A 25,625-nucleotide genomic window follows, 5' to 3' on the forward strand; every position below is an offset into this window, starting at 1 on the left:
GTAAAAGTAATAAATCATCTTCCAGTCTAAATTCATTATCATACAAACATTCCCATGTTTGTTTAATACTTCTATATAAAGTCAAGCACTCCTTTGTCTGCAACGGTTCTCAAAACTTTACCCCCAAAACAATCTATAAATAATCCTCTACACAGGGTATGATCCCCTGACAACACAGTGACAGAATGCTTAGTATTTAACACTGTGATAAGTTATTTTAGTAAAGTGGTTATTAAAATGCAGTCGGGTTCAGTGGAACTTTTAAATTTTTGAGCAGGTCTCTTCTAGACCTCCCTTTTGATGCTTCTGATCTAAGAGCATTCATCCACTTCCTTAAACCACTTTCAAACCTTCTTAGTCAGGTCTCCAGGGCGGTGACGCCCCTGCTTTGGTTGCTTAACCTTTTATGCCATTGTCAAGTCTTACCCGTCATTGGGTCGTCACCTCTTGCCACTGGTCTTGATGCTGCTCAGTCCTCGATCCTTAATAATTTGGTATCAGTAAACAGATATTTTCTTTTTCAGGGAGCATCACCAGAGAACCGACACAGCCAATGGAACATCTACAAATGCTTAAATATGGAGACAATTCAAAACATGTTTAAATTCAAAAAAGCATTATTAAAAATTCATCAGTCTATTAAAATTGTCCAAAGTAAAAGTAAAATATGCTAAAATTGAACTCATTTATAGATAATTAATTTCCATTCAGGTTTTATTTCTGCTACTTTAGCAAATGTTACACAAAACTATGTATCATGGTGAGGACTAACATCAGAACAAAGCCTCTCAAGCTTCTAGGAAGCTTAATTAAAAACATCACCTCAATTCAATAATAGTCTCTAGATAGTTTTTGAACCTACATTTATTCTTTCAGATGAATTTTCAACTTAATCTGTTTTCTTTAGTATAAACCCTTAACTTTAGATTGCCCTCTTAATATATAAAATCTTTAATCATTGATGAGGAGCTGTTTGAACTCCTTCATATCACTCTATCTAACATTAGTGTCAAGGCACATCATTTTACATATAAAAATAAAATCAAACCAAAATAAAATGAAATAAAACACTTATGAATATTTCTTCAAATTCTGCTCTTGTGTTTCTGTTTCAAGCAAACACTTATCAATTTTATTACACTGTTTCACAATAATACATTTAATTTATTCTTCAACAGTAAAAATAGTGATATTTATAATAACTGATTATATTAACTGCTTTCAAACTTTCTCATCTCACACCATTTAAAAACAAAAACTACTCTCATCAAAAACTACTCTCATCTTACTTTCTTCTGTCCATTCAAACAACATACAAATAACCTTTCTAATCTTTAATAAAACAGAACACAATGTCTTTTTCGACATTCTCTATATAATCAATACAACTTATGTTTAGCCTTCTGTTCATGCAGAGCTTTACATTTACAACACCTATCTTATTATTAATATATTATAATCCCTTTTTTATTATTAAGTAATAATTTATTATTACTATCTCCATTTCTTACACTTTCTCAGGTGAAGGAACTTCCATTCTATCTAATAAAATAATATAAATCAAGTTTTTAAACTAACAGAAAAGTAAAAGATTAAACAGAATAAAGTCTTAAAGACAAACATATCTAAAAACATATCTCTTTTCTTGTGTTTTGAAATAATTGCTCGGTAAGATACACTACTTACTTTTAATTTCTCATGACTCATTACATTATTTATTTATTTTTATTTTTATTTTTTTTATCCAAATGTTTCATCATCTTTTAACAGTTATCACTATTATACCTCTAAAATTACACTTTCATGTATTAACTATGGCAAACTAAAATAGTAGTAATAGAAATAGACACTCAATCAGCACTTTATAGCACACACTAAGCTCCTTTTTTTTTATTTTTTTATTATTTTTTTTTTTTATTATGAGGGTACTCTCTGGAAAATTTGGGGGAGTAACCCATCCAATAGGTAACTCTATAACTTTGCCACATGTTTGTAATATTTACTCTTCAAATCAATAAATCAGTGGTTAGCTGCTGGATTTAAATTTAGACCCTCAGAACAATTTAGACACGGGCATTAAACCCAATTGATGGCATTCTGGAAAATCATAAAGTGATCGTATAAGATTGAAATCAACTTTTCCAGAGAAATTTTAATCCATATTATAAATGGCAAATCAATAATGATTACCAGCAGTAATGAGCGCAGGAGGATATATCAGATCAGTCACATCATTTTCAGTCTTCTTTGTGTCCAGATTTCCTCCTGCAGCATTAGTAACTTCTATAAAATCATCTTTCTCAGCCGTCTGCAATGGTGAGAAACTAGTTCCAGAATGAGTTAGTGAAACAACACACATAATAATAACAAATGAAACACAGAATAGACACATGAATATGAACTTATTAACATTCATATATGAGGAAGTTATGATGGTCAATTTAATCTTAACCTTTCTCTATGGGCTTCACCTGCCCCAAAGACTAATTTTTAAATGATCCAAATCATTCTTAAATTTATTTTCCTTTAATTTTAGTCTCAAATGCAGCTTCTCAGTGTATCCACGATCAACCAAGACCTATTCTGTGTATACCAAACAAAAAATAAATAAAATAAAAATAAAATAGCTATCTATCTGCTTCCTATCTTTTTCTAAAGTCAGGGCCCCTTTCTGTCTGTCTGAAGACATCAAGAGAGGCCTGTTTCCCCTCAAAGCCATCCTCAATGCCCTCATCAGACAGTCCCTAACAAAAATAAAAAATCTCTGCCTATCTTTTGTTGGTTGATCAAGTTTACACCGATAACGCTGCACTCACATTTAAATTGTTCTCCAGACATTTTTTAAATCATAGAAAATTCAAAAACAACTTTCTTGTGTTTAATGTAATAATGTTAAAATATTATTCTCTCATAAACTGGACCAGACAGAACATAAAATGGACACATGAATGTGAAGTTTTCACATTTAAGGTTTAACTGCATAAGATACAAAATATAATTTTCTTATTTTATCATATCTTTGGTCCTCTTTTGCCATTTGCTTGAATATAACAACACTTATCTTAAATACAACCTTGGTTTAAAATACAATTACTTATTTGACTTTAGTTTAGCGCAATACACTCGACTCAAAGCTTTATTGTTTGTCCAGATAATGTGATTTCCCAAATGCAATTCAATCACTTTAAAGTTATCACTTTTTTATAATCTAAATATTCTTACTCATCACTTTGATATAAAAGGAGTTATGATCTGACACGTCCATTCAACAGCTGCTCCCTTTCAGTTTAGTTAATCTTACATCAGGCTTCATTCATGACATGAAAAGAACAGCCCAAGAATAAACATTGTCCAGTCCGCTAAGGGTTAACTTTTTGATTTCATGCACATTTTTGTTTTAAAGCTATTTGTTTGTTTATACTGTACTATATTTATCCTTATACATACATACATACATACATACATATACATACACACATTTACACAGACATACAAATATAATTTTTATCATTGGTTTTAATTCTACAATCATAATATTTATTAAGTGCCCTCTTTGTTTTTAATCATCAGATCTCTTCTGCCTCTTATATTGATGAAAATAGTCTAAATATATTTTCTTTTATGTAAATTGCATACATACTCCTCATTAGTTATGCAGCAAAGGATCAACCTCTCTATCTGGATGGATATTTATAGGGCTCATATAACATACACTTCCATACGCTAATCACACTTCAGTCATACTTCCCATACTTTAAAACACAGATTCTCTCACAAACACAGAACCTTTCACACTTTTTACAAACACAAGGCCTTTATAAACACAGAGCTCTCAAAAAATATTATACTAAAACAAACCTATTACTTCTGCCCCTCCTTTTGCTCTCCTCTTTTTATCCCTCTCCTTTATTTCCATTAAAATACACTCATTATTTACAGTGGTTGATTGCTATATCTGTTACTTCTTTTTATATTAAAACTCATGTACTTCCACCCACAGAGGTCACATCCATTTTGGGTCTCTGTTCAAGACAATTTCTACATTGGTGCTAATTCTCCTTTACTCTCCCTATTAAAAATCACCTTAACATTTTTGACTGTATTTAATTTGTTCATAACTCCAGAAATGATCACTAATTCCCTGTGTTTCTATTATTAATCTTTTTAATTCAATTTCTTTTCTCCTCTCAGTTAGTCTCCTCTCAAATTCAGTAACATCTTATTTCCACATTATGATTTCTGCTTCAGGAGGAAAACTGAGACAAGGAAAAAAAAAGTATTGTTCTGTTTCTCTGTGCGTGCTCAAAGCCCTCCCTTTACAGCTCCCTATTCTCACTCTAGCAGCCCCTCCCTTCTCTCTTTCCCAGCACTCAGTCTCCAGTGTACTGTAAGAGAGAGAGAATGAAAAAATCAACAACTGTACTTCTGGATAACATCCAACTAAATAAACTAAATATTTATTACTACTAATACTTATTTATATATTTATTATACTTATTTTTATTTCTTATCTCTTCCCCTTATATTTATTTATTATCTTTTATTTCTTTCTTTTTACTCTTTTTGTTATCCTCTTTATTTTCTTAACTTATATTTTCTCTTATTCTTTTATTTTATTATTTGCTTATGTTCCTTCTTTTATTGCTTATATGGTTTCACTTTATTTCTTCTCAAAACCAACTATTTGTTTATTCATGCTTTATGTTTGTTAGTATAATCTTATTTTGTGAATTACAAAACTTTCCTGAAAACATGGTTATACCTCACATACTACTTATACATACATCTTAGGTACAAAGTCTAAACTGGATAACATGATTATACATTACTTATTTCTTATACATACAGCATGGTCACAAGTGTTTAAACTAATGCATTCATTTTTCTAATTATTTGCTTTATCATGCATTATACTTTCATTTTTGATTACATATTTATTTCAACATGAGCAATACATTGCTTTCACATAAGTAATGCATCATTATCTATGTCTATATTAGCAATACACACTTAAGTTTTGTATTCTGCTTTATGTCATGCATATCTATGTTTCCCTATCCAAGTCTGCCCTCTTAAAACAACGTTTCCCAATAATGTGCCACTTCAGATTTCAAGTAAGGAATATTCGCCTCCTTGACTGACACTTTCAAATGTCCCCTGTATATATCTATCTCATCTCTATGGCCTGTTTTACAGAGTGTAGTTATGTGATCCACAAATAATTTAGGATCTATGTTCCTAACCGCAACATCCAACCAGTTAAAAAATGGCCACTCCTGTTCTATTTCTCCTAAATTCACCACTTCAGTTAAGGTTATCATTAACTCCTTCTTTTTTGCAGTTAATTTTCTCTTCTGCCCTGCGTAATCTATGTACTCTGATTCTTTCCAAAAATGATCGCTGATTCCCTTTAACTCTATCAGCGCTCTTTCCAATTCTCTCTCCCACTCTTCAGATCTGCATTGATCTCCAACTTTACAAAACTCGCATGTCTCTGCATTTTTCTCTAGTCTTGTTCACTGTAATGGAAAACTTTTTGCCTTTTCTTTATCTTTTTCCCAATTATTCTATTTTTTGTCTTCTGAATCTCCCTTCCCTCACTCACAGAGCTGTCCGTTCAGCTGACCAGTGAGTGAGAGCAAGGCAGGGAGATATCAGAGAAGCCGGTGCCATTTTGCGTCTTTATACTTTTTCAACAATAGTTTTATTCAATTCACTGTTTCAATTAGTTTTCCACTTTTGCTCTCATTTAGCATTTCCTGCTTAGTGCACCTGATTCTCTGTATTATTCTGCCTTTGCACACAATACATCATCAACATTGCAACCATGCATTTGAATAAACACAAGAACGGCGCAATTAAAGCACACATGCACCAACAACATAGTTAGTCATGCACATTATTCATTATCTCAAACATGCACACATAGTTCAACAATTCCCCGTTTTCTGCACAGTCCGGGTTCCGTCAAACACTGCAATAAATAACTTAATCTAACACCTGGAGGAATTTTGCGCGAATTTTCACTTCTCCACCCGTGTTAGGATTTTCACCTGTACAGGATTTTCAGCCACTCTTCTGGCAAAACCTTGAATAAATGCACCTAACCGAGAATTTTCACGCGTCGCTCCTCGACTCACCCCAGGCTTTTTCTACCTTCTTCAAATAAACTTTCTTAAACTCTCTTAAACAATCCCACCCCCTATTTTTGAAATCTGGAACTCGCCTCTATTTTAGCCAATTAGTTCAAATTATTCTATGTCCGGACTGGCAAAAGTCTTAGGGAAGCCACTTACGGGACTCGCTACCACAGATCACACAAAAACACCTTAAGCAAAGATGCTTACCTCAGTTTCTGGCGCCGGTGTTTCTGTGCGATTCGTGCAAGCCGTCCCACCAGCGACCTCTGCCCCCTTGACCTCAATGCCAGCCCCACGAGTTGGGCGCCAAAGATATGTCGTGGAATATCGCGATGAATCTCTCTAAGTTGTAAGAAAACTCTCTGAGTCTTGAGTTCCAGATGCCAAAATTGTAGTTTATTGAACACCAACAAACATGAGACCGGCCAGCTGTCCGTTCTGACTGTCTTAGTCCAAAACCTCCTCTTCTATACAGTTTGTTATCTGGCATTACCTCATTTCTGTGCCCCTTTGTTATTTTTGTAACCAATGGATACTATTTGCCACCATTATCTCACAGAGCCTTTTGATATCTTTTTACTGGTAGAAACTTGGCTTTAGTCTATCTTCAAGGTCCTTAGTCTCATTATTTTGTTACAGCTGGGTGCTCTTTGTGGCCTCTGCAGCATCAACACTTTTAGTAACCTCATATGCTCTCTCCTGGGTCACACAAAGGCCAGGAAACTCCTATAAGTATTTTGATATATAAGAAACATACTAGAATATTGAAAAATATACTATACTGGTCTGCGATAATGTTTAGGTAGGTGACACGTGTCAAACTGAAGTCAACATGATTGGCCGGACCCAGGGTTTCCCTACAGAACATTGCCCAGAGCATCACACTCCCTCCACCGGCTTGTCGTCTTCCCACAGTGCATCTTGGTGCCATCACTTTCCCAGGTAAACAACACACGTACATGGCCATCCACGTGATGTAAATGAAAATGGGACTTATCGGAACAGGTGACCTTCTTCCACTGCTCCAAGGTCCAGTACCAACCCTTGCATGCCCATTGTAGGTGCTTTCAATGGTGGACAGTGGCACTCTGACTGGTCTGCAGCTACCCACAGTAAACCTTCTGTTGGGTCTGACCAGACGGGATAGCCTTCATTGCCCTCATGCATCGATTAGCTTTGGGTGACCAACACAATGTCGCCGGTTTGTGTTTTGTTCTTTCTCTGACCACTGTCAGTTGGTATTCACTACTGCTGACCGGAGCACCTCACCAGCCTTGCCGTTTCAGAGATACTATGACCCAGTCATCAAGTCGCTCATGTCTTTACACCTGCACATTTCTCCTACTTTCAACATGTTGACTACAAGAACTGATTGTTCACTTACCATCTAATCTACCCAGACATGTGGCCTTGTTAGGAGATGATCAACATTACTCGCTTCACCTTTGAGTGCTCATAATGTTTTGGCTCATCAGTGTATGTGGAGTTTATATGTAGCTTAAATGTTATGTGTAGCTCAATAGACAGTTACGTCTCGTAAAATGTCAGTCTTTTCTAATAAAGTACTCCTATCCCCAGTTACTGACAGATTGCCATTTCCTGTTGATTGTCGCCCACAGTGACTACTTGTGATTGTTTTTTATTGAATAGAGTGTCAACATAAACTCACTACAGGCAAAAAGTGCACAAAAGCATGTAACGGTTTAGCTTGTTTTGTTTTCTTTATATCCCTTTATATATACTTTTTTTTCTTAAACACATTGTGTTTGTTCTGCCCACCAGGTGACTCATCTCTTTGATAATGGAGGCACAGTCTTCTTTGCTATCTTCATGGCAATATGGGGTGAGCTTAAATCTTTTAAATTAATCAGAGCTCTTTCATTCAGCACAGAGAAACACAGGTCAGCATTTGTTTTGAAGTACAAATGAAATCATTATAGAAGACTTTCCTTCAGCATACGCATGCAGAATAAGAATCTATAGCTGTCTGCTGCTTCTATAATAGGATTGAGTAAAAAGCCCAAGAGAAGCAGCTGTAATCAATCGTGGCTTTGTCCTACATTACAACAAGCCATCCAGTCAGGTCATTACAGACCTCATTTACAGCTTAAACATTTAAAAATGTCAGTGTTTAAACTTTAGATAACTGTCATGTACATTTGAAGAGCAAATGGGCAGCCACATATAAACAGCTAATTGTCGAATTGTCCCTGGCAGTGATCAGAGGTGAGTTAGTGCTGGCTGATTGTGTACACAGTATAGTGTTATCGACTGGCTAAAGCTAATAAAATAAGTCCCAGGAGAAAGAAGACAAAATAGGCGAATTCAAGCAATTAGAGAAAAAGGGATAGAATCCGATAAAGCAGCAGGACTGCTAGTCAGAATAGAATGGAATAGAATAGAACATAATAGAATAGACCTGATGAGCAAACAACAGAATGGAACATAGTCAAATAGAATAGAACAGAACTGATCAGCATACAACTGAATAGAAGAGATCATTATAGAACAGAATAGGATAGAAATGAACAGCATATAACAGTTTAGAATAGAACAGAAAATAATTTATCAGTATACAACAGAAAATAAGAAAGCAGAATAGAATAGAACTGATTAGCATATAATAGTATAGAAATAACCAGCATACAAAAGCATCAGAATAGAAGACAATAGAAAAGAACAGAACAGATTTTAATCAGCATACAATAGAACAGAACATATTCAAATAGACCTGATGATCAAACAACAGAATGGAACATACTAGATTAGAACTAATCAGCATACAAAAGCATAGATTTGAATTGAATAGAATAGAGCTGATCAGAATAGAATAGAATAGAATATGGCCATTTGACCCTCAACGTCAGCATTTAGAAATGAAACTCCCCTAAATTCATCTATTTAGCTAGTGTGGCAGGGCGGAGGGCAGGGCCGAGTCGTGATCATACACACCCGGTCCCTTATCAGGCTAATCAAGCCTCCGAGAGGGATAAAGGCTGACTGCAGAGGATTGTGCAGGAGAGAGAGATAGTTTACGGACATGTCCGTCATGTGTGTGTTTGTCTGTTAAGTTTATCATTAAAGAGCAACATGCAGGTTGGACACCCCTATATAGCATAGTGTATGTTGATGGTAAAACAACTAGATTTTCTGAACTGGAGTAATATATATTTAGCCATTAACGATATTTTGAGATAAATTGTGATAAAATAACTTCCGCGTCTATAAAGCACTAATCGGAAGTGACGATGGGCGAGGGAGTCTGGTCAAGTTCAAGCTCAGGTTACAATGAATGCGAATGAAGAAACCGAGTTCTCCGGTGTGGACGAACATGCCTATGATGGCCCACAGGCCTATAATTATGAGCAAATTAAGAGTTAAAATAATTAAATGTAAGACTTACTCTGCTAAGTCCTCGTTTTCGTTGCACAGAATGTCTGCTAACGTTAGCACTTTGTCCTCCAGTCCAGCCCGCGCCAAAATCCGGTGTACACTTTGACGGTGGACTTGATTCCATCGAGTGCACTGAGGGAACAGCATCAGTAATCAGCCTCACATGGTCCTTACTCCGAAATCCCATCCGAGACTCCAACAAATCTCCAGGTCGATAATTCTCCGGAGTGAAATGTGCGCCACAAACGACCGAGTGTGTGGTAACAGACGCGGCAGTGAAGTCTGCTCTCTTCACCTGCACAAAACGCACTCAAGACCGAAAAGCCTTGTTTTTTCTAGAAGGAAAATGATGGAAACAATGTCCTGACAGGCTGGAATTCGTGCAACCAGCACAAACACAATAATTTACCATTATGGCTTCTCTAAAACATTCTGTACTGCTCTAACTACATCAACACCCACAATGAGAGCTGACCGCGAGCTCTTTTGTTTGCCTCGCCCTACGTCATATGACGCGTTGATAGCGGGAAAGGCGTATTCCAGAGCCTAGCACATTTTCATCAAAATCTCTACATCAAATGAGATTTCATTAGTAATTTCTACATATGTGTTTTTAAAAGACCTCTGCAGAAAATATAAAGTATTAATTCAGTTATAAATTCAACCTGCATGTTGCTCTTTAAAACTATTATTTATATTGTCAAGCCGGTTGTCACCTCCTCCTTTCCATTGACTGCTTTACACTGGTACCGAAATCCGGGAAGGAGGAGGGACACGCCGTAGTAGAATTCTCGCCACTATCGTCCACCCCAACGGAGCAGCCACGGCCATCTGCCGGGGGACGAGGAGCCCAGCCACCTGGAAGCGGACGACGGCCGCCGACCGCGAGGGGAGAAGGGGCTCCTAACCGACCGCCTGGAGCAGTCAGGGCCGCTGCCAGGGGCGGAGAAGTCCCCTACCAGCCGTTGAAACGTGGTGGGGTCTGAGACCGCCGACCGTGAGCGGGGAGAACTGCCTGGAGCAGGAGAACCGCTGCCAGGGGCGGGGGAGATCCCTTCTGTTCCCCAGGAACTCGGCGGGGCGTTCCGTCCGGCAGGGGCTGGAGGTCTGCCTCCGATCCGCCGGAGAGGCGCGGCTGTCGTCCGTTAGAGGGTGGAGGAGTGGCCGAGGAACAAGCTATGGCGTATCGGAGAACTGGCGAGTTAGTTGTTTTTTAAATCTCTCTCTCCTCTCTCTCTCACTGCCGCTCCGCGTTGGCCTTTTCCCTCTCATTTAAATTTTACAGTGTTTTTTTGGGGGGTACTACACTGTTACAGGAAGTACCCCCCCATTTAATTATTTCTGTTTCCCTTCCCTTGTCCCCTCCCTCGTCCAGGTAGATGGGGATGACCTGCCGGCAGACGGGGCAAGAGGCACGCCCCTCCCCAGGGAAAGGGGGGGGGGTGTACGTCATGCCGGGGGCTCCCCTGCCTGAGAGAACGAGGGAGGAACGTAGCAGGGCGGAGGGCGGGGCCGGGTCGTGATCATACACACCCGGTCCCTTGTCAGGCTAATCAAGCCTCCGAGAGGGATGCCTCAAAGGACATGTATGTCATGTGTATGTTTGTCTGTTAAGTTTATCATTAAAATATTATTTATATTGTCAAGCCGGTTCTCGCATCTTCCTTTCCAATGACTGCTTTACAGCTAGTTATAAACATGTTGACAGTAGAGCGGTCAAAATTAAAGTGTTAACGTGTAATTAATTTAAATTGTTTAACGTGTAAATTTTTCTTAATTGAGATTAACTGATTTAACATTTTCACATTAGATTCTGACATTTTATTCACTTTTGTGTGAGGTCTACACACTGGTTGGAATAGGGCAGAACCTTTGCGATGAGTCTGGTAGGGAAATTAAACTGATGTATACACAGGGTTGGGTAGTAACGGAATAAATGTAACGGGATTATGTATTTTAAAAAAAAATATATAAGTAACTGTATTTTACTACAGTTACAATTTAAATAATTGGTATTTACAATACAGTTACATTTAAAAAGATTACTTTGCATTTTATTGTCATTGGATATTGTCATATCCATATAAATTATGTGATCCAAAGTGCATTTGAACAGCGGTGAAACACTTTCTTATGATGTGTTACTGTTACGTTCCCGTGTTGTCTGCCCCGTGTTTTCTGTTTCACGTCACTTATCCCGTTCCATGTCACGTTTTCCTTGTTGTCCGCTCCGTGTTTCACTTGTCTTTGTCTAAAAAAACTACAATTCCCACAATTCCCGGCCTCCCTCACTGCCTGCACTCATCATTGTTCTCACCTGTGTCTCGTTTAGTCTTCATTGTGTCTGTGTATTTAAACCCTGTTGTTTTCCTTTTCCTTTGTCGTTCATTGTATGGTTTTCATGTTGTGCTTATGCCCCTGTTTCCTGCCCTTCGTTTATGTTCTTCCAGCTGTTTGTTCTTATGTGTTAGAGTTAGTTATTTTTTCCCATCGTGGCCTTTTCTTTGTGTTTATTTATTTGTTATTTATAATAAAATCCGCATTTGGATCCAAACCACCCATCTGCCTTCTCCTGCTTCCCACATACATTACAGTTACATTCATGCGAGCAGACAGAGAAGTAAGATTGAAGTAAGTTTCGAGCAGAAGAAATAGAAATAAACCTTGTGTAAATTGTCAGCATTACGCTAAGCTAAAATGCTTTTTCTAGCCATTTTACATGCGCATGTTACCAAACACAATCATATTTATTATCAAGAAAATTCATGTTAGATCATAATTTCTTTGATATTAGAGCAAAAATCGTATTCTTGATAATAATTTTTTTATTGTTTTCCTGTAAAAATATCTAAAAATCCTTAAAACATGATCAGTTTGATTGAGCTTGTTTTAGAAACAACACTGCATATTTTTAAGGTCAAAACAAGTGAAATCTTACCCATCTACCAGTGCTGAAGAAGTAATCCAAAGTATTTAGAATATGTTACTGACCTTGAGTAATCTAACTGAATATGTTACAAATTAAATTTTACAGCATGTATTCTGTAATCTGTAGTGGAATACATTTCAAAAGTAACCCTCCCAACCATGATTATACACCAGAAACACACAACAGTTATTCTGTGAAAATTATAAAGTGATTGAAAAAGGACATGTTACAAAACAAACTCTGAAGGGACTTCATGTCCTTTGTTAGTTAAAATTTTTACCAAAGAAGCACATCAAATCTTAACTATCAACTACAAGCCAAACACGATACATAGCACTGATTAGCTGAATAGTTCTCCCATTGAAGGTCTGTCAGCACTCCACTTAATGCTCATAGAATTTCAGCTTTAAACCCGTTGTCGCTGAGCTTTTGATGCATCACCTGATTACCTGACAATTCGGATGAGGTATCATTATGAGGGCAGTGCCAGACCTAAAAGCAAAACAAGGCATTGGTCCATAGTACTCTTACTATTTCTGTCATACATCGATATGGCAGAAGCAGTAAGAGTAGTATGGGTAGTATGCCATTCCGGACACGGCCATTGTCTGCAGCGTTCTTCATATGGACAAATATTAAATACGTTAACCCTTGTGTATTATTCAATATAAGAAGAGTGAAAACAACAATATTGATATAAGAAAAGATGATTAACAATACAAAAGTTTTTCTCTCTTAATAAATACAAATTTTAACTTTGCTTAGGGAGTCCAGTTAGTGATAAGTACAATGATTTCATGCTTTCTGGAATGATCCTACCAATGAAAATGTCATGTGAGCAGTATTCCATTGTTTCACTGAAAATAAGTACACTTGCCAGTGAATCTGACTGTGAGATGCGAGGGTATAGGCAACTATCACTGGGAATGATGCACTTTAAAAATCTGATATTAATCACGATTAACTATGAAATATTATGAAAATAATCATATAAAAATTGTCAATTGACAGCTGTAGTTGACAGTTTAACTTACTTTAATGAACTTGCTCAGCAATATTCTGTTCCCTTTACAAGCGCTACGGGGGAACAACTCTAGCTGTGAACCGAGCTGAATAATGTGTGTAACACGTCAATGAACATTGACCAGAATTTATAGCCTCGGCTGATGTAATCATTAGATGCACCTGCGGCCAGGCTATAAATGGATACGTCACCAGGTGTTGTCAGAAACTCTTTTTTCAGAGCGATTCTGTTTCTGTGTGTTTCACAAACCATCAAAACTTTCTTTCCTCTGTTAGAAGTTAGAATCAGTTAGGCAGTGTGCAGTGAACGTTGTTCTCTTTTCTCTTCTGTTTAGAAAATATTATATATATATATATTTCTAAAAAAGAAAGAAAAAAAGAAAGAATGACTGAAAGCCGTAAACGGTGCGTGTACCTCTCTTCTCGCTCTATAGCTGAAGACGACACACATCAGTTTTTGCTGTTTGCTTGGGGGTAAGAGCACGCTGCTCTCGCGTTGCAGCAGGGCGGGTGCGAGCACTGCCATTTGCTTTAACAGGCAGAGTGCGTCGTGCTCGCCTCGCTTTCTTCCGGGAGTCAGCACTCACGAAAAAAAAAAAAGATCGTTCGTGGGGCTCTTGCATGGATTTGGCTGAGGAGCAAGAGACGGGTTGTTCCCTTTCTCTCACTTTCTCCCCAAACCCAGCTGGTCCTTCACATGATCTCGAAGTGCGTTCCGGCGCTTCTTCGGATCATGAGGTGGATCGCGATTCTCTTCCCGCCTCCGAGCTTTCCATCCGCGATAGAAAATCTACGGAGGAATTGCTCGATGTTGTTACTCGTGCGGTTGCCAGATTGGACTGGCCACGTGAAAAAGAGACCCCCAAACGCTCCAAATTAGGGGATAGATTTTATCTTCCAGTCGAAGAAAGGGAACGCCTCATGGGTCCCTTCCCTTCTTTGATAACCTCCATGAAGAGCTTTATCGCTCATGGAGAACCCCTAAAAAAAAAATAATAAAAAAAAAATATATATATATATTTTCTTCCCGTGTGCACATACCCTCGACGTCATTATATTCGACTATCGTGTGTGCTGCGGCACAGGGTATTCAGTGATGCCGCCGGTCGAAGAGACGCTTGCGGGCTATCTCTCGCCCGGCTCGGCATCGTCACTTAAGAAGCCCTCTCTTCCCTCAAAGCCTTGTAGGACAACCTCCACTTTAGTGGGAAGGGCTTATCAAGCAGCAGGTCAGGCTGGTGCTGCTCTGCACACTATGCTGTTTTACAGGCGTACCAGGCTGACGTCCTGGACGACCTGAGTGTGGGTTCTGTGCTTGACGAGCAAGCCTCAGACCCGCCTTGGTCCTGACTGAAGGGAGGCTCAAAAGCAAAGCGTAGCGAGTCGTGCTCCTCCTCCCAGGGATTGGGGACAGTCTCGCCGCCCTCGCCAGCCCCCGAAGCAAGACCCAAGAGAAAACCCTGACGGTCTTGCGCCTAGATTAGGGGGTAGCTCCCCTCGGGACGGGGCGCGTGCTTCACTTCACCCCTCCCGGTAACCCCTCGAAGCCCCTCCATTCCCGCCACCTCTTGGTGTTTCGGGTTGCAGAGGCTTCCATCAAAATTGGGTGTTTTCGCTGTTCCTGCATTTTTTCAGGACGCGAAACACCCGACAACCCCTCAACAGGAAGTGTTAAAATATAATACCCATCTCAGAGATCCTGGCAGCGTGGAAACTTCTGCCGGATATATTCTTTTCTGTGGGTCTTATAAGGGCGTCAGGATTTAATTCACTCACCGCTTTTCTGTGTTTCAACGGCGTGTTCTCACTACCGTAAACCGGATTTCTTTTTTTTGTAAAAACAAAAAACTCAATCTCCTGGTTAAAGGGGCCATGGTATGTGTTCCCCTTCCAGAGAGAGAGTTAGGTTATTACACTAAATACTTCCCGTTTCCCATGGAGGGTGAGGGGTGGCGTCTGGCTTAGATCTTAAAGCTTGAACTACCCGTGGGTGTTCAAGTCCAAGATGATGCCTGTCAAGACGGTCGTGTCTCAAGCCCTACAACTTGTTTGGCTGGTCACCATCGATCTTATGATGCACTTCTATACTTCATTTAGAAGTTCTGCCACAACATGGAAAGTTCCTGAGGTTCACTTCCGGGGGGGCGAAGTCTTCCAGGGTCAGGTTCTTTCACTCAGCCTAGCCCTTTTTACCCGCACATTCACAATGCATGATGTAGCGCTGGCTCCTTGCGACTCCGGGGCATCTGCATTCTGAATTATGTAGATGACTGGCTGATCCTAGCGCAGTTCCAGGAACTGGCAGTTCAGCACAGGGACATCGTCTTAGCTCATCTGTTTCTCTGGGGTTGAGGCTCAACGCCAAGAAAAGCATCCTCTCTCCCACTCAGAATACTGTCTATCGGGGCATCGTATGGAGTTCAATCACAATGCGGGCACAACTGTCTCCCGCTAGTATTGAGTCCATTCAGATCACCCTGAGCAAAGTCAGGCTAGGTCAAGGTTGCACTGTTATCAGTATCAACGATTTCCAGGTATCAGGGCGAACGCGTCCACTGTGATCCCTCTGGACCTTCTGCTCATGAGACCGTTTTTGTTGTGGCCAAAAGCCAGGGGATTTCTTCCAAGGGCCAAAACTCCTAGGCTAAATAGGGTTACGCGCCTCAGGCTTCGTTCCCTTTCTATGTGGTTCAGACCCCGTTTTTCTGCCTTGGGTCCCACTCTAGGTGCGTCTTGTTGTCGCAGGCTGCTAACGACAGACACCTCCCTGATGGGAGGGGGAGCGGCCTTAAGTGGTCGTCCAGCTTAAGGGGATAGGAGGGTCATCAGCTCGGTTGTCACAGTCACTGTCTCGGGTTGATGGCTGTATTTCTGGCCCTGAAATACCTCCTCCTGAGGCTGCCATGTCTTGGTGCGGGTGGACAATACAGCGGTAGCCTCTTACATAAATCATCAAGGAGACCCACGTTCTTGTCAGCTGTATTTCTGACACGTTGGGTTCTCCTTAGGGCCCAGGGCAAGCTCCTGTCACTCAGGTCAGTTATATCCCTGGATGCCCGTATATGGGAGCAGATTTACGGTCCAGACAGAAAATACCAACGGGGGAGTTAAGAACTCCACCCTAAGGTAGTAGTTGCCCAGACTTCGCCAGCAAGGGTTTTTACCTCTTAATGATAGCACCAGCTGGCCGAACAGGGCTTGGTTCTCGGAGCTAATCTCTTCCCTCGTGCTCGCCTTGGGTGATTCGAACAGGAAGGATCTTCTATCTCAGGCACAGGGCAATATTTCATCCCTGCCCCAAATTGTGGAATCTTTCATGTTTGGCCCCTAAGGGTACCAACTGAGGGACACAGGGCTCTCTCCTGAGGTTATCGAGACCTTTTTAAATGCCGGGCTTTTTCCACTTGGAACAAGTTTGGGTGAGATCTTAGGGCAGAAGAGGACCTCTTCGCCTCTATGAATAGCGCAATGTCTCCTCTACTTCTCCCTGAGTCACCCAGCCCCCCCTTGGGTCTGGAAGTTAAGTCACATACATGACCCACAGCGCGTCTGTATGCGTTTCTTTCCCCGGTTTCTCTGCTCCCAGGAGTCTTGGCCAATGTTCACCAGCAAGGGTCTTGCCTCCTACTTATGGCGCTCCGCTGGCCGAACAGGATATGGTTCTCGGAGTTAATATCTCTCCTCTATGGTTCGCCTTGGTCGATTCCGAACAGGGAGGACAATCTTTCTCAGGCTCAGGGGACATATTCATCCCCGGCCCGAATTGTGAAACCTTTCATGCTTGGCCCCTGTAGGGTACCAACTGAGGTTTGCAGGGCTTTCTCCTGAGGTTATCGAGAACATTTCAAGTGCTAGGGCTCCCTCCACTTGGAACTGATCTGGGTAGATTTTACAGGGCAGAAGAGGACCTCTTCGCCTATGTTGTAAGCGCAATGTCTCCTCCACTTCTCCCTGAGTCAATAACCCCCCCCACCCCCGGGGGGGCTGATCGTGGTGGCGTATACATGGCACTAATATGCCTGCATGCGTTTCCTTCTAATAAGTTCATATTACAGAACCAGCTAACTGCCAGTTTGCTTCAGTTTTGGAGTCTCTGTAGAAAGAACTGTCAGTGGGCACTTGCCTCACCACTGCCAGGTTCTATGTGGCCTCCACTTCGGTTTGCCACGCCTCGGTGGGCGGATGGGCATCCTTGCTAGGACCTCTTCATAGGGTAAGATCCCCCTTTTTAAACCTCTAGAGTCAGCGTTTGGTAGACTTCTGACCCTCAAGATGGTTTTTCATATGGCAATTACGTCTCTAAGGAGACTTGGGTACCTACAGGCGCTGTCTCTTTTGCCGGCCTGTTTTGAGTTGCCCCAGGTAGGACCAAAAGCATTCTTTGCACCCTCACCCTGACTACCTGCCCAAGGTGCCTTTCATGACCCTTGGCCAGTCATTCTCTAAGCCCTCTGCTCCCTGCCGTTTGTAATGCCGGAGCAGCTAAAGACTACTCAGACTTTGTCCAGTCTGTGCCCTTCAGAATTACGTCCACCGAATTTGCTAGTGGTGTAAAGTCAGGGCAACCTTACTGCCCGGGCCTACGAGGCGCACGGTAAAGCTTCGCCAGTAGGTTTTAGGGCGCACTCTACCAGAGGGCTCTCCTCCTCTAAAGCCTTGGCTAGAGGTCTCCCTCTGCAGCAAGTTTGTGGTGCGGCAGGTTGGTCCTCTCCACGCACATTCATTAAACTTTTATAGGTTGGATGTTCATGCCACTCTGGGCTCTTACGCCCTTGAGTTGACACCGAACAAGTTTGTGGTGCGGCAGGTTGGTCCTCTCTGCACACATTAATCAAATTTTATGGTTTAGATGTTTATGCTACTCTGGGCTCTTATGCCCTTGAGTCGACATCTCAAGCTCATGTCTGAGACCTCTCGCGTTCTTGTGAGCACACCACAACCGTAGGGGTCTGGACAGCCCCAGTGCGGCGGCGTGGGAATTGCGTTCCCCGTAGCGCTTAGCAAAAGTGCAGCATCAAAGTGAAGCTTTTTGTAAAGGGAACGTCTCGGTTTACATGTGTAACCCTTGTTCCCTGAAAAAAGCGGAACGAGATGCTGCGCTTCTTAGCTGCACTGGGACGTCCCAGGACTGCTCTTCAAAAAGAAGTATCTGACGACACCTGGTGACGTATCCATTTATAGCCTGGCCGCAGGTGCATCTAATGATTACATCAGCCGAGGCTATAAATTCTGGTCAATGTTCATTGACGTGTTACACACACTATTCAGCTCGGATCACAGCTAGAGTTGTTCCCCCGTAGCGCTTAGCAAAAGCTCAGCATCTCGTTCCGCTTTTTTCAGGGGACAAGGGTTACACATGTTACCCGAGACGATACTGTCTGGCACAGAAATCTGACTTTAGAAGAAAAATACTATTCTAATGTTCAATTTAATTATTAGTTGCATTCTGACACATTTCGTGCTTCTGTACCACTCATCAACGAAGAGTATTTTTTAGGTGCAAAATTGTAGGTGATATGGGAGTCCTAAGCAAAGCAACATTTTAGTCACTGTCATATTTTTGCGGGCTTCTGAGAACACATTTGAGTGATTAATTAAATTCCTTAAATGTTTTTTAATTCATGCAAATTAACTGTTCAGGTGTACATTTACCAAAAGCATCATTAGCAAACTATGGTTGCAAGTTCCACCATTAGGATAAACAAGGTTTCATTTGAGCTCTACGATAAGGGCAATTTTGATGTTCAATACCCTTTTCAGAAGGGTAAACTATGCTTTGTGATTGAGCCCTTCCATAAGGGAAAATATTATTTGTGCAAAATCCTTGCCAAAGAAGAACAACAGTGTTTTTGAGCCCTACGATAAGAGGGACGTTGTTGTGCAGTACCCTTCTTTTAAAGATAATTAACATTTGCTTATGAGCCCTTCAATAAGGGTGAACATAATTTATGTAATATCCTGGCCAAAGGATGAACAGTGTAAGTTTGAGCCCTACCATTAGGGCGGCATGTTTGTGCAATACCCTTTGCCATAAGTTAAATCAAATTGGCCTATGAGCCCTCTAATGAGGAAAGCCATTGTTTGTGCAATGTCTTTGCCAAATGATAAACAATGTTGCATTTGAGTTCTACGATAAGGGCAATGTTGATGTGCAGAAGGGTAAACAATGCTTTGTGATTGATCCCTTCAATAAGGGTGAATGATATTTGTGCAAAATCCTTGCCAAAGGATGAACAACTATGTGTTTGAGCCCTACGATAAGGGATATGTTGTTGTGCAGTACCCTTTGCTGAAATTTAAACAATGTTCACGTTTGAGCCCTTTAAAAAGTTTGAATGTTATTCATCCAATATCCTTGCTAAAGTAAGAACAGTGTTGGTTTAAGCCCCATGATAAAGGTGACATTGCTGTGCAATACCCTTTGCCTTAAGATAAAGTTTGCTTATGAGCCCTACAATGAGGGTGGCCGTTGTTTGTGGAATGTCTTTGCCAAAGGATAAACAATGTTGTGTTTGAGCTCTGTGATAACGTCAACATTGATGCTCAATACCCTTGCCATAAGATAAACAACATTCTGTGCTTGAGTCATACAATAAGGGTGAGCATTGTTTTTGCAATGTTCCTGAAAAGTTAAAGATTTTGCCACGTGAAGGGAAATGAATTGCTTAATTTAAAAACCGTACTTGCAGTGTCATTGGACGCTCTTAGAAGAAGGATTGGCTGCTAGCAGGAGCTCCATGATTGCAGTGTTGCAAGTATTTGACACACTGCAGAAGGAGAGCTATAGCAGTGAGTGCTGGGGTTGAGTGAATGTTCTGCAGGAGAAGAGGACTTGCAGTTGCAATGTCAAGTCTCCTTCAGCTGTGAAGAAGCATAGACATCAACTACTAATGAAAGTTTAGGAATGGAAAATGCCTAAATTTTTATCTTAATATTGAAATCTTAGATGACTTAAAGGTAAGTGAACTGGCAAATGCCACGAGATGATAAGGGCAAATATGTAAATGCGAATAATGATGACATTTTTGGTGCTAAAGCTTCTGTTGAAGCCTATATCAAACCAGTAACACGTATGCACGATCCGTGATGTGTGAAGCTTGAGTCAACTGAATATTCAGGATCTGCTTGAAAGAAGTGCTAATCCAGCACATTATTATCCCAATAAAGTTAATACAAATACCTTACTTACCTGATACTAAATGTTTCTGCCCCCAGCACATATAAAGTGAACAGAGCAAAATGACCGAAATGCCTTGTAGTTGTTAAATTAACATAGCGAGCAGTAATGTCCTATAACTAATAAAATAATGATATTTTACTGTAACAAATAATTATAAAAATCTCTACACTGTATAGATACTAGAATTACTTTATTACAATCAAACATGTAACTGTGCTATAGGAATTGGTATACCCCCTTAGATTGATTTGATTGTTTCTTGTATAAAATGAGCTGTTAGGTATAATGAACAATACCTACCAAAAGATGATAAGGAGAATGCGGATGTAGACATATGGAGGTGATAAGACACTTAGTGATTTAGCGTCTTATAGGAGCGACCAAAAAACTTCAGAGCATCATCATAACTTGATGGATATAATCAGACCACTTACGCAGAGTTCTTATGCAAGATGATGTGCAGGAATGTTGAATCTTGATTCCCCGATGGGAAGTACACTCAGGCAAACAACACTGTGATAAATAGATCAACATTTGTGAACTTAAACTCAGCTTTCAGAACGCACAATCACCTAACTTTGTCAGTGAAAACGGAGTACTCTAGTAAAAAGACATATTCCCGCTTGAAGCGATATTGATGCAGTATGAGGGATATGCTGATCAGAGAATTTAGAACATTGTTGGCTGAAAGCCTAGACCCCAACATTACCAGCTATATGCTTTGAGGATTGTTGCCCTAATAGAAGAATAGCACATAGCATATTTTCCTGATAGAAAAGGAAAAGTGAGGTATAGCATGTGACATGATTGTGTGCTTCACTCACATGCGCATGACTGAAAACAATGTAAGTATGAGAACAATGAGAAACAGCTGTGTAGGCTTATAAAGTGGAGGCTGTATTGTGATTAGATAAGATGCCTGATAGAATGAATCCCGAGAACTTCCTGCTAGAAATGGAAGCGGAGCGCAGTTCTAGCGGATGACCAGCAGGTGCACATCATCACATCATTAGCTGGGTAACTCCTAGCCAATCGGATGTAAGCCAATGCTTCATAAGTCCACTCACAATCTATCACATTGCTGTTTCAGCGTGCTAACTCTGCAACCTCCACCTCCCCACCACCACCAGTTGAGCCCTGTCCCGCAGGGGGGTAGGCTCCTCGCCCCTGCCTCCTATCTCCGGTAGGACATGACGGTTCCGGGTACAACTACCTCGGACTGCCGGACGGGGCCTACGCCAAAGAGAGAGACATCACCTCCCGTCTTACATCTGTCAATTAAATGGCATCTCAAACTTCACTCAAGCCTGCGTGTCTTCCCGATAGAACTACACTTACACTTTCATTTAAATACACACTTGTGTAGTTTTTAATAAAAATGTGGTTGTCACAACCTGAATGTGTTTGTTACTCTTTACCTAAATGACTGTGTGTAGGCTACAAATTGGGGATATGTCTGTTTTTGTGCAGAGATCCAAACCTAATCTTGACAAACTATACATCAATTACATGCAGTATATCAATGCAGTTAACTACTGTTGAATTTGAAACTGGACCAGTTAAAGATCAGGAAGAGATGTTGTGCAGTTAAATAAAGCAGTGTTGGGCAGTACTAATGCTTCTTAAAGTGAATAATTCAACTATACTCTATTACTCAAAGCTCTTAAATATACTGTATATGTGCTCCATAATTACATCAGAAAGTTATTTGGCTAATGCTAAGTGCACTTTTATTACATAATACCTGTAGATAATCCCAATGTTAAACAACCCTGCTGAAAAAAGTAAATGTAAAATGACATTAGAAATCCTAAATTTCTAATAGTTTTAATGCATATAATGGTAATTGTATTAGTTGTAATGGCAACTATAATGGTCTCTTCTGCTAATGTGCCTTTGGTAGAATGTTATGTATAGTGGATACAATTAGGGATCAAACATATATGAAATAGAAACCAACCAATTCAAACCATTAAATCCTAATGGAAAATATTCACTACAAAAAGCATTTGGTAATGCTTTTAATAACTTGCAGCTGTTGACTTGTAGTGGAAACCATTAGAATTTCTATAGTTTTTTTCCAGCAGTGAATGTACACTTGATTGGTGTGCGACACTGCATTGCAAACAAACATCAAATATACTTTAAAATATTTACGTTTGTGTTCTTCAGATGACAAAAAGTAATACGAGTTTGAGATGACACAAGGGTCAGTAATTGATATGAGAATGATAATTTTTGGATGAACTATTCCTGTTAAGGATTTTCACAGTATCCTTAGACCTGATTTAAGAACTGAAGAATAATGAATATATAAATAAATCTAAGTAATTTAGACGTATTCTATTTTCATGTTACATTTAACAGAAGAAAAAAAAGAAGAAAAAAACACCTGGGTTTCTACCAAAGGACTTTATGGCCCACTTTATTAAAGAAGAGAGACAGAGAGAGAGAGAGAGAGAGAGAGAGAGAGAGAGAGAGAGAGAGAGAGAGAGAGAGAGCAGCAGAAGAGACATTGTTTAGTTTTTAAAGTATAGTCTGAATGCTGTCTACACAATCAAGCTCTCAGGATTTAGATTTGAGTCTGCCTGTCAGGCACAGTACGTTGTCTGACCCAGTCACTACTCTAATTAACCACACTGACTTCACAGTGTTAGCGAGCAGTGAGAGCGTCAAAAAAATGGAAATTACAGAATTTAATGCAAACAAGAGGCGAAAAATGGTTGGTCAATCGCTGTAAGATGAAGACAGTTAGTGTATTTACATGAACAGCAATACAAAGATAACTATAAAAATCAGCTTATTCCAAAAATCTGACAAAGAAAACTCATGTTTTTGAATAACCTAGCTGACTAAATTCTGCAAACTACATTGAATCTAAATGACTATCAATTAAAACAATGAATTACAAAAACATTTAAAAATAGCACTGAAAGAAAAATTGAACCCATGCTGCTTTAAATTCCTCCTGAAAAGTTTGTACAATGTACCTGTTTTGCTATTTTGCATTTATTTCCCTCTTTTTCACAGTGACAATACATTTTTTAAACAAGAATACAACAAAATAAAGAGCAAAGCCATGCATTGGGTGTGTAATTGATGTGTTATCTATCTGTTTTATTGTTCTTGTACCACCATATATAATGATGGGAAATATCATCACTGTTGTAACCTCCATTCCCTGAGGGAGGGAACGAGACGTTGTGTCGAATGAAGTGACACAAGGGGTCTTCCTTGGGAGCCTTGCGTACCTCTGAACTTGAGAAAAGGCCAATGAGAAATTGTCAGACAGAATTTGCATGTCCGGCCCCCGGACATACGGGTATAAAGGGAAACGGGCATGTGTCTGTCAGTCAGATTTTTGCACTGAGCAGCCGAGAATAAGGTATGGCCGTTTACAGTTGTAGGTCTAGTGGGGCACAACGTCTCCTTCCCTCCCTCAGGGAACGGATGTTACAACAGTAACCATGACGTTCCCCTTCTGTTACTCACTCGACGTTGTGTCGAATGAAGTGACATAAGGGGTCCTATTCGAAAGTGCCACTAGCCCGTGTTACGTGAACTACTGCCACAGGTGCAAGCAGGCTGCTGCATGCTAGAAGCAACTGTATTGGCCACACGTAACCCTCCCTAACGCCCCAGAAATGGTGTCATATACAGACCTTAGATTCCTAGCACCCCTGAGGGGGGAACAGGTGCTACATGACCAACATGGGAGCAAGCCCGGCAGCCATGACCTTTTCTCTCTCTATGTCTCTCGCATAGGGTGTGAATCTTAACGCTATGAAATGTATCAGGGAAGGTGGTCTTTCACAATCCTATTCTTTCAGGGGAAAAATACCCTGCAGAGGCCACATCTTGCCCAGACTAGGGGGAGGTGATTTGTGGCTAATACACCACATGGGTTGTCAAGCCTGATGAGGGAGGAGCTTTACAAACATGGCAACCAGGGGCAGTGGGACTGCCCAAGGGAGACGCGGGTCCGCCGACCGGGGGACCGTACTGCAGAAAATACATCACAGGGTGTTGCCTGAAGAGGAAATTAGGCCTGTGGAGCTCTACCCCAGAATGGAACACTTGTGGCTCGTAGTGGGTCTGGTCACAGATTGCCCTGCTCAATTCGCAGGCCAGAAAGTTAGGGAGGTAAAAGATCCAGGAAGCAATGTTTGTGGCTAACCTGGCAGAGAAAGCGCACTTTACAAACTTGGTGAAGGGCGCTGAGTGCAAGCGGAACACCTGGTCAGCTGTTCCGCAATACCGAGTTCTACCGTGTTTACACAAGGACTTGCTGTCCACTGTGTCGTGGTGGGCCGCGATGGCGGCTACATACACCTTCAAGGTGAGAGACCTCCAACCTCTCTTGCAGGAATGAGAGCACTGACCAAACTGCGCATCTCTGTGGGTCTTCGGTTCGGGAAGAACACCAATTCGTGAACAAGCGCCACTTCAGGGCATAAAGTTGCCTGGTAGAGGGAGCTCTGGCTTGGTTGATCGTGTCTACGACTGCAAGTGGTAGGTCACTTAGATCTTCCGTCCAGAGGCCAGACATGGAGGTTCCAGAGGTCTGGGCGCAGATGCCAGAGGGTGCACCGTCCCTGAGAAAGAAGGTCCTTCCTCAGGGAAATTTGCCAGTGAGGTGCTGTCGCAAGGAGTGTGAGATCCGAGAACCATAACCGGGTGGGCCAATGAGGAGCCACCAAGGTGACTTGTTCCTCGTCCTCCCTGATCTTGCACAGCACCAGTGCAAGAAGGCTCACTGGATGAATTGTGCACCCCCGGGGCCAGCTGTGTGCCAATGTGTCTGTCCCGAGAGGGGCATCTGTCAGTGAGTACCAGAGCGGGCAGTGAGTATTGTCCTGGGAGGCAAAGAGATCTACCTGTGCCATGTCGAATCATCCCCAAATCAGCTGGACCACCTGGGGGTGGAGCCTCCATTCTCCGCTGGGTGAAACCTGTCACG

The 25,625-nt window shown here is 40.9% G+C and overlaps 1 protein-coding gene across 2 annotated transcripts in view; it reads left to right on the forward strand.

The window, feature by feature from the left end:
* Window positions 1-25,625, forward strand: part of LOC127638653 (anoctamin-3-like) — a 208,802-nt gene that overhangs the window by 134,609 nt on the left and 48,568 nt on the right. For both annotated transcript variants that reach the window (XR_007969884.1, XM_052120275.1), the window contains exon 13: window positions 7,923-7,983. Coding sequence is in view for 1 of the 2 variants with exons in the window: in XM_052120275.1 (XP_051976235.1) it covers window positions 7,923-7,983 (61 nt within the window). In the remaining variant the exon portion in view is untranslated. The remainder of the gene's footprint in view (window positions 1-7,922; window positions 7,984-25,625) is intronic.

The sequence above is a fragment of the Xyrauchen texanus genome, chromosome 46 (genome assembly GCF_025860055.1).
Source record: "Xyrauchen texanus isolate HMW12.3.18 chromosome 46, RBS_HiC_50CHRs, whole genome shotgun sequence".
NCBI classification, from domain to species: domain Eukaryota; kingdom Metazoa; phylum Chordata; class Actinopteri; order Cypriniformes; family Catostomidae; genus Xyrauchen; species Xyrauchen texanus.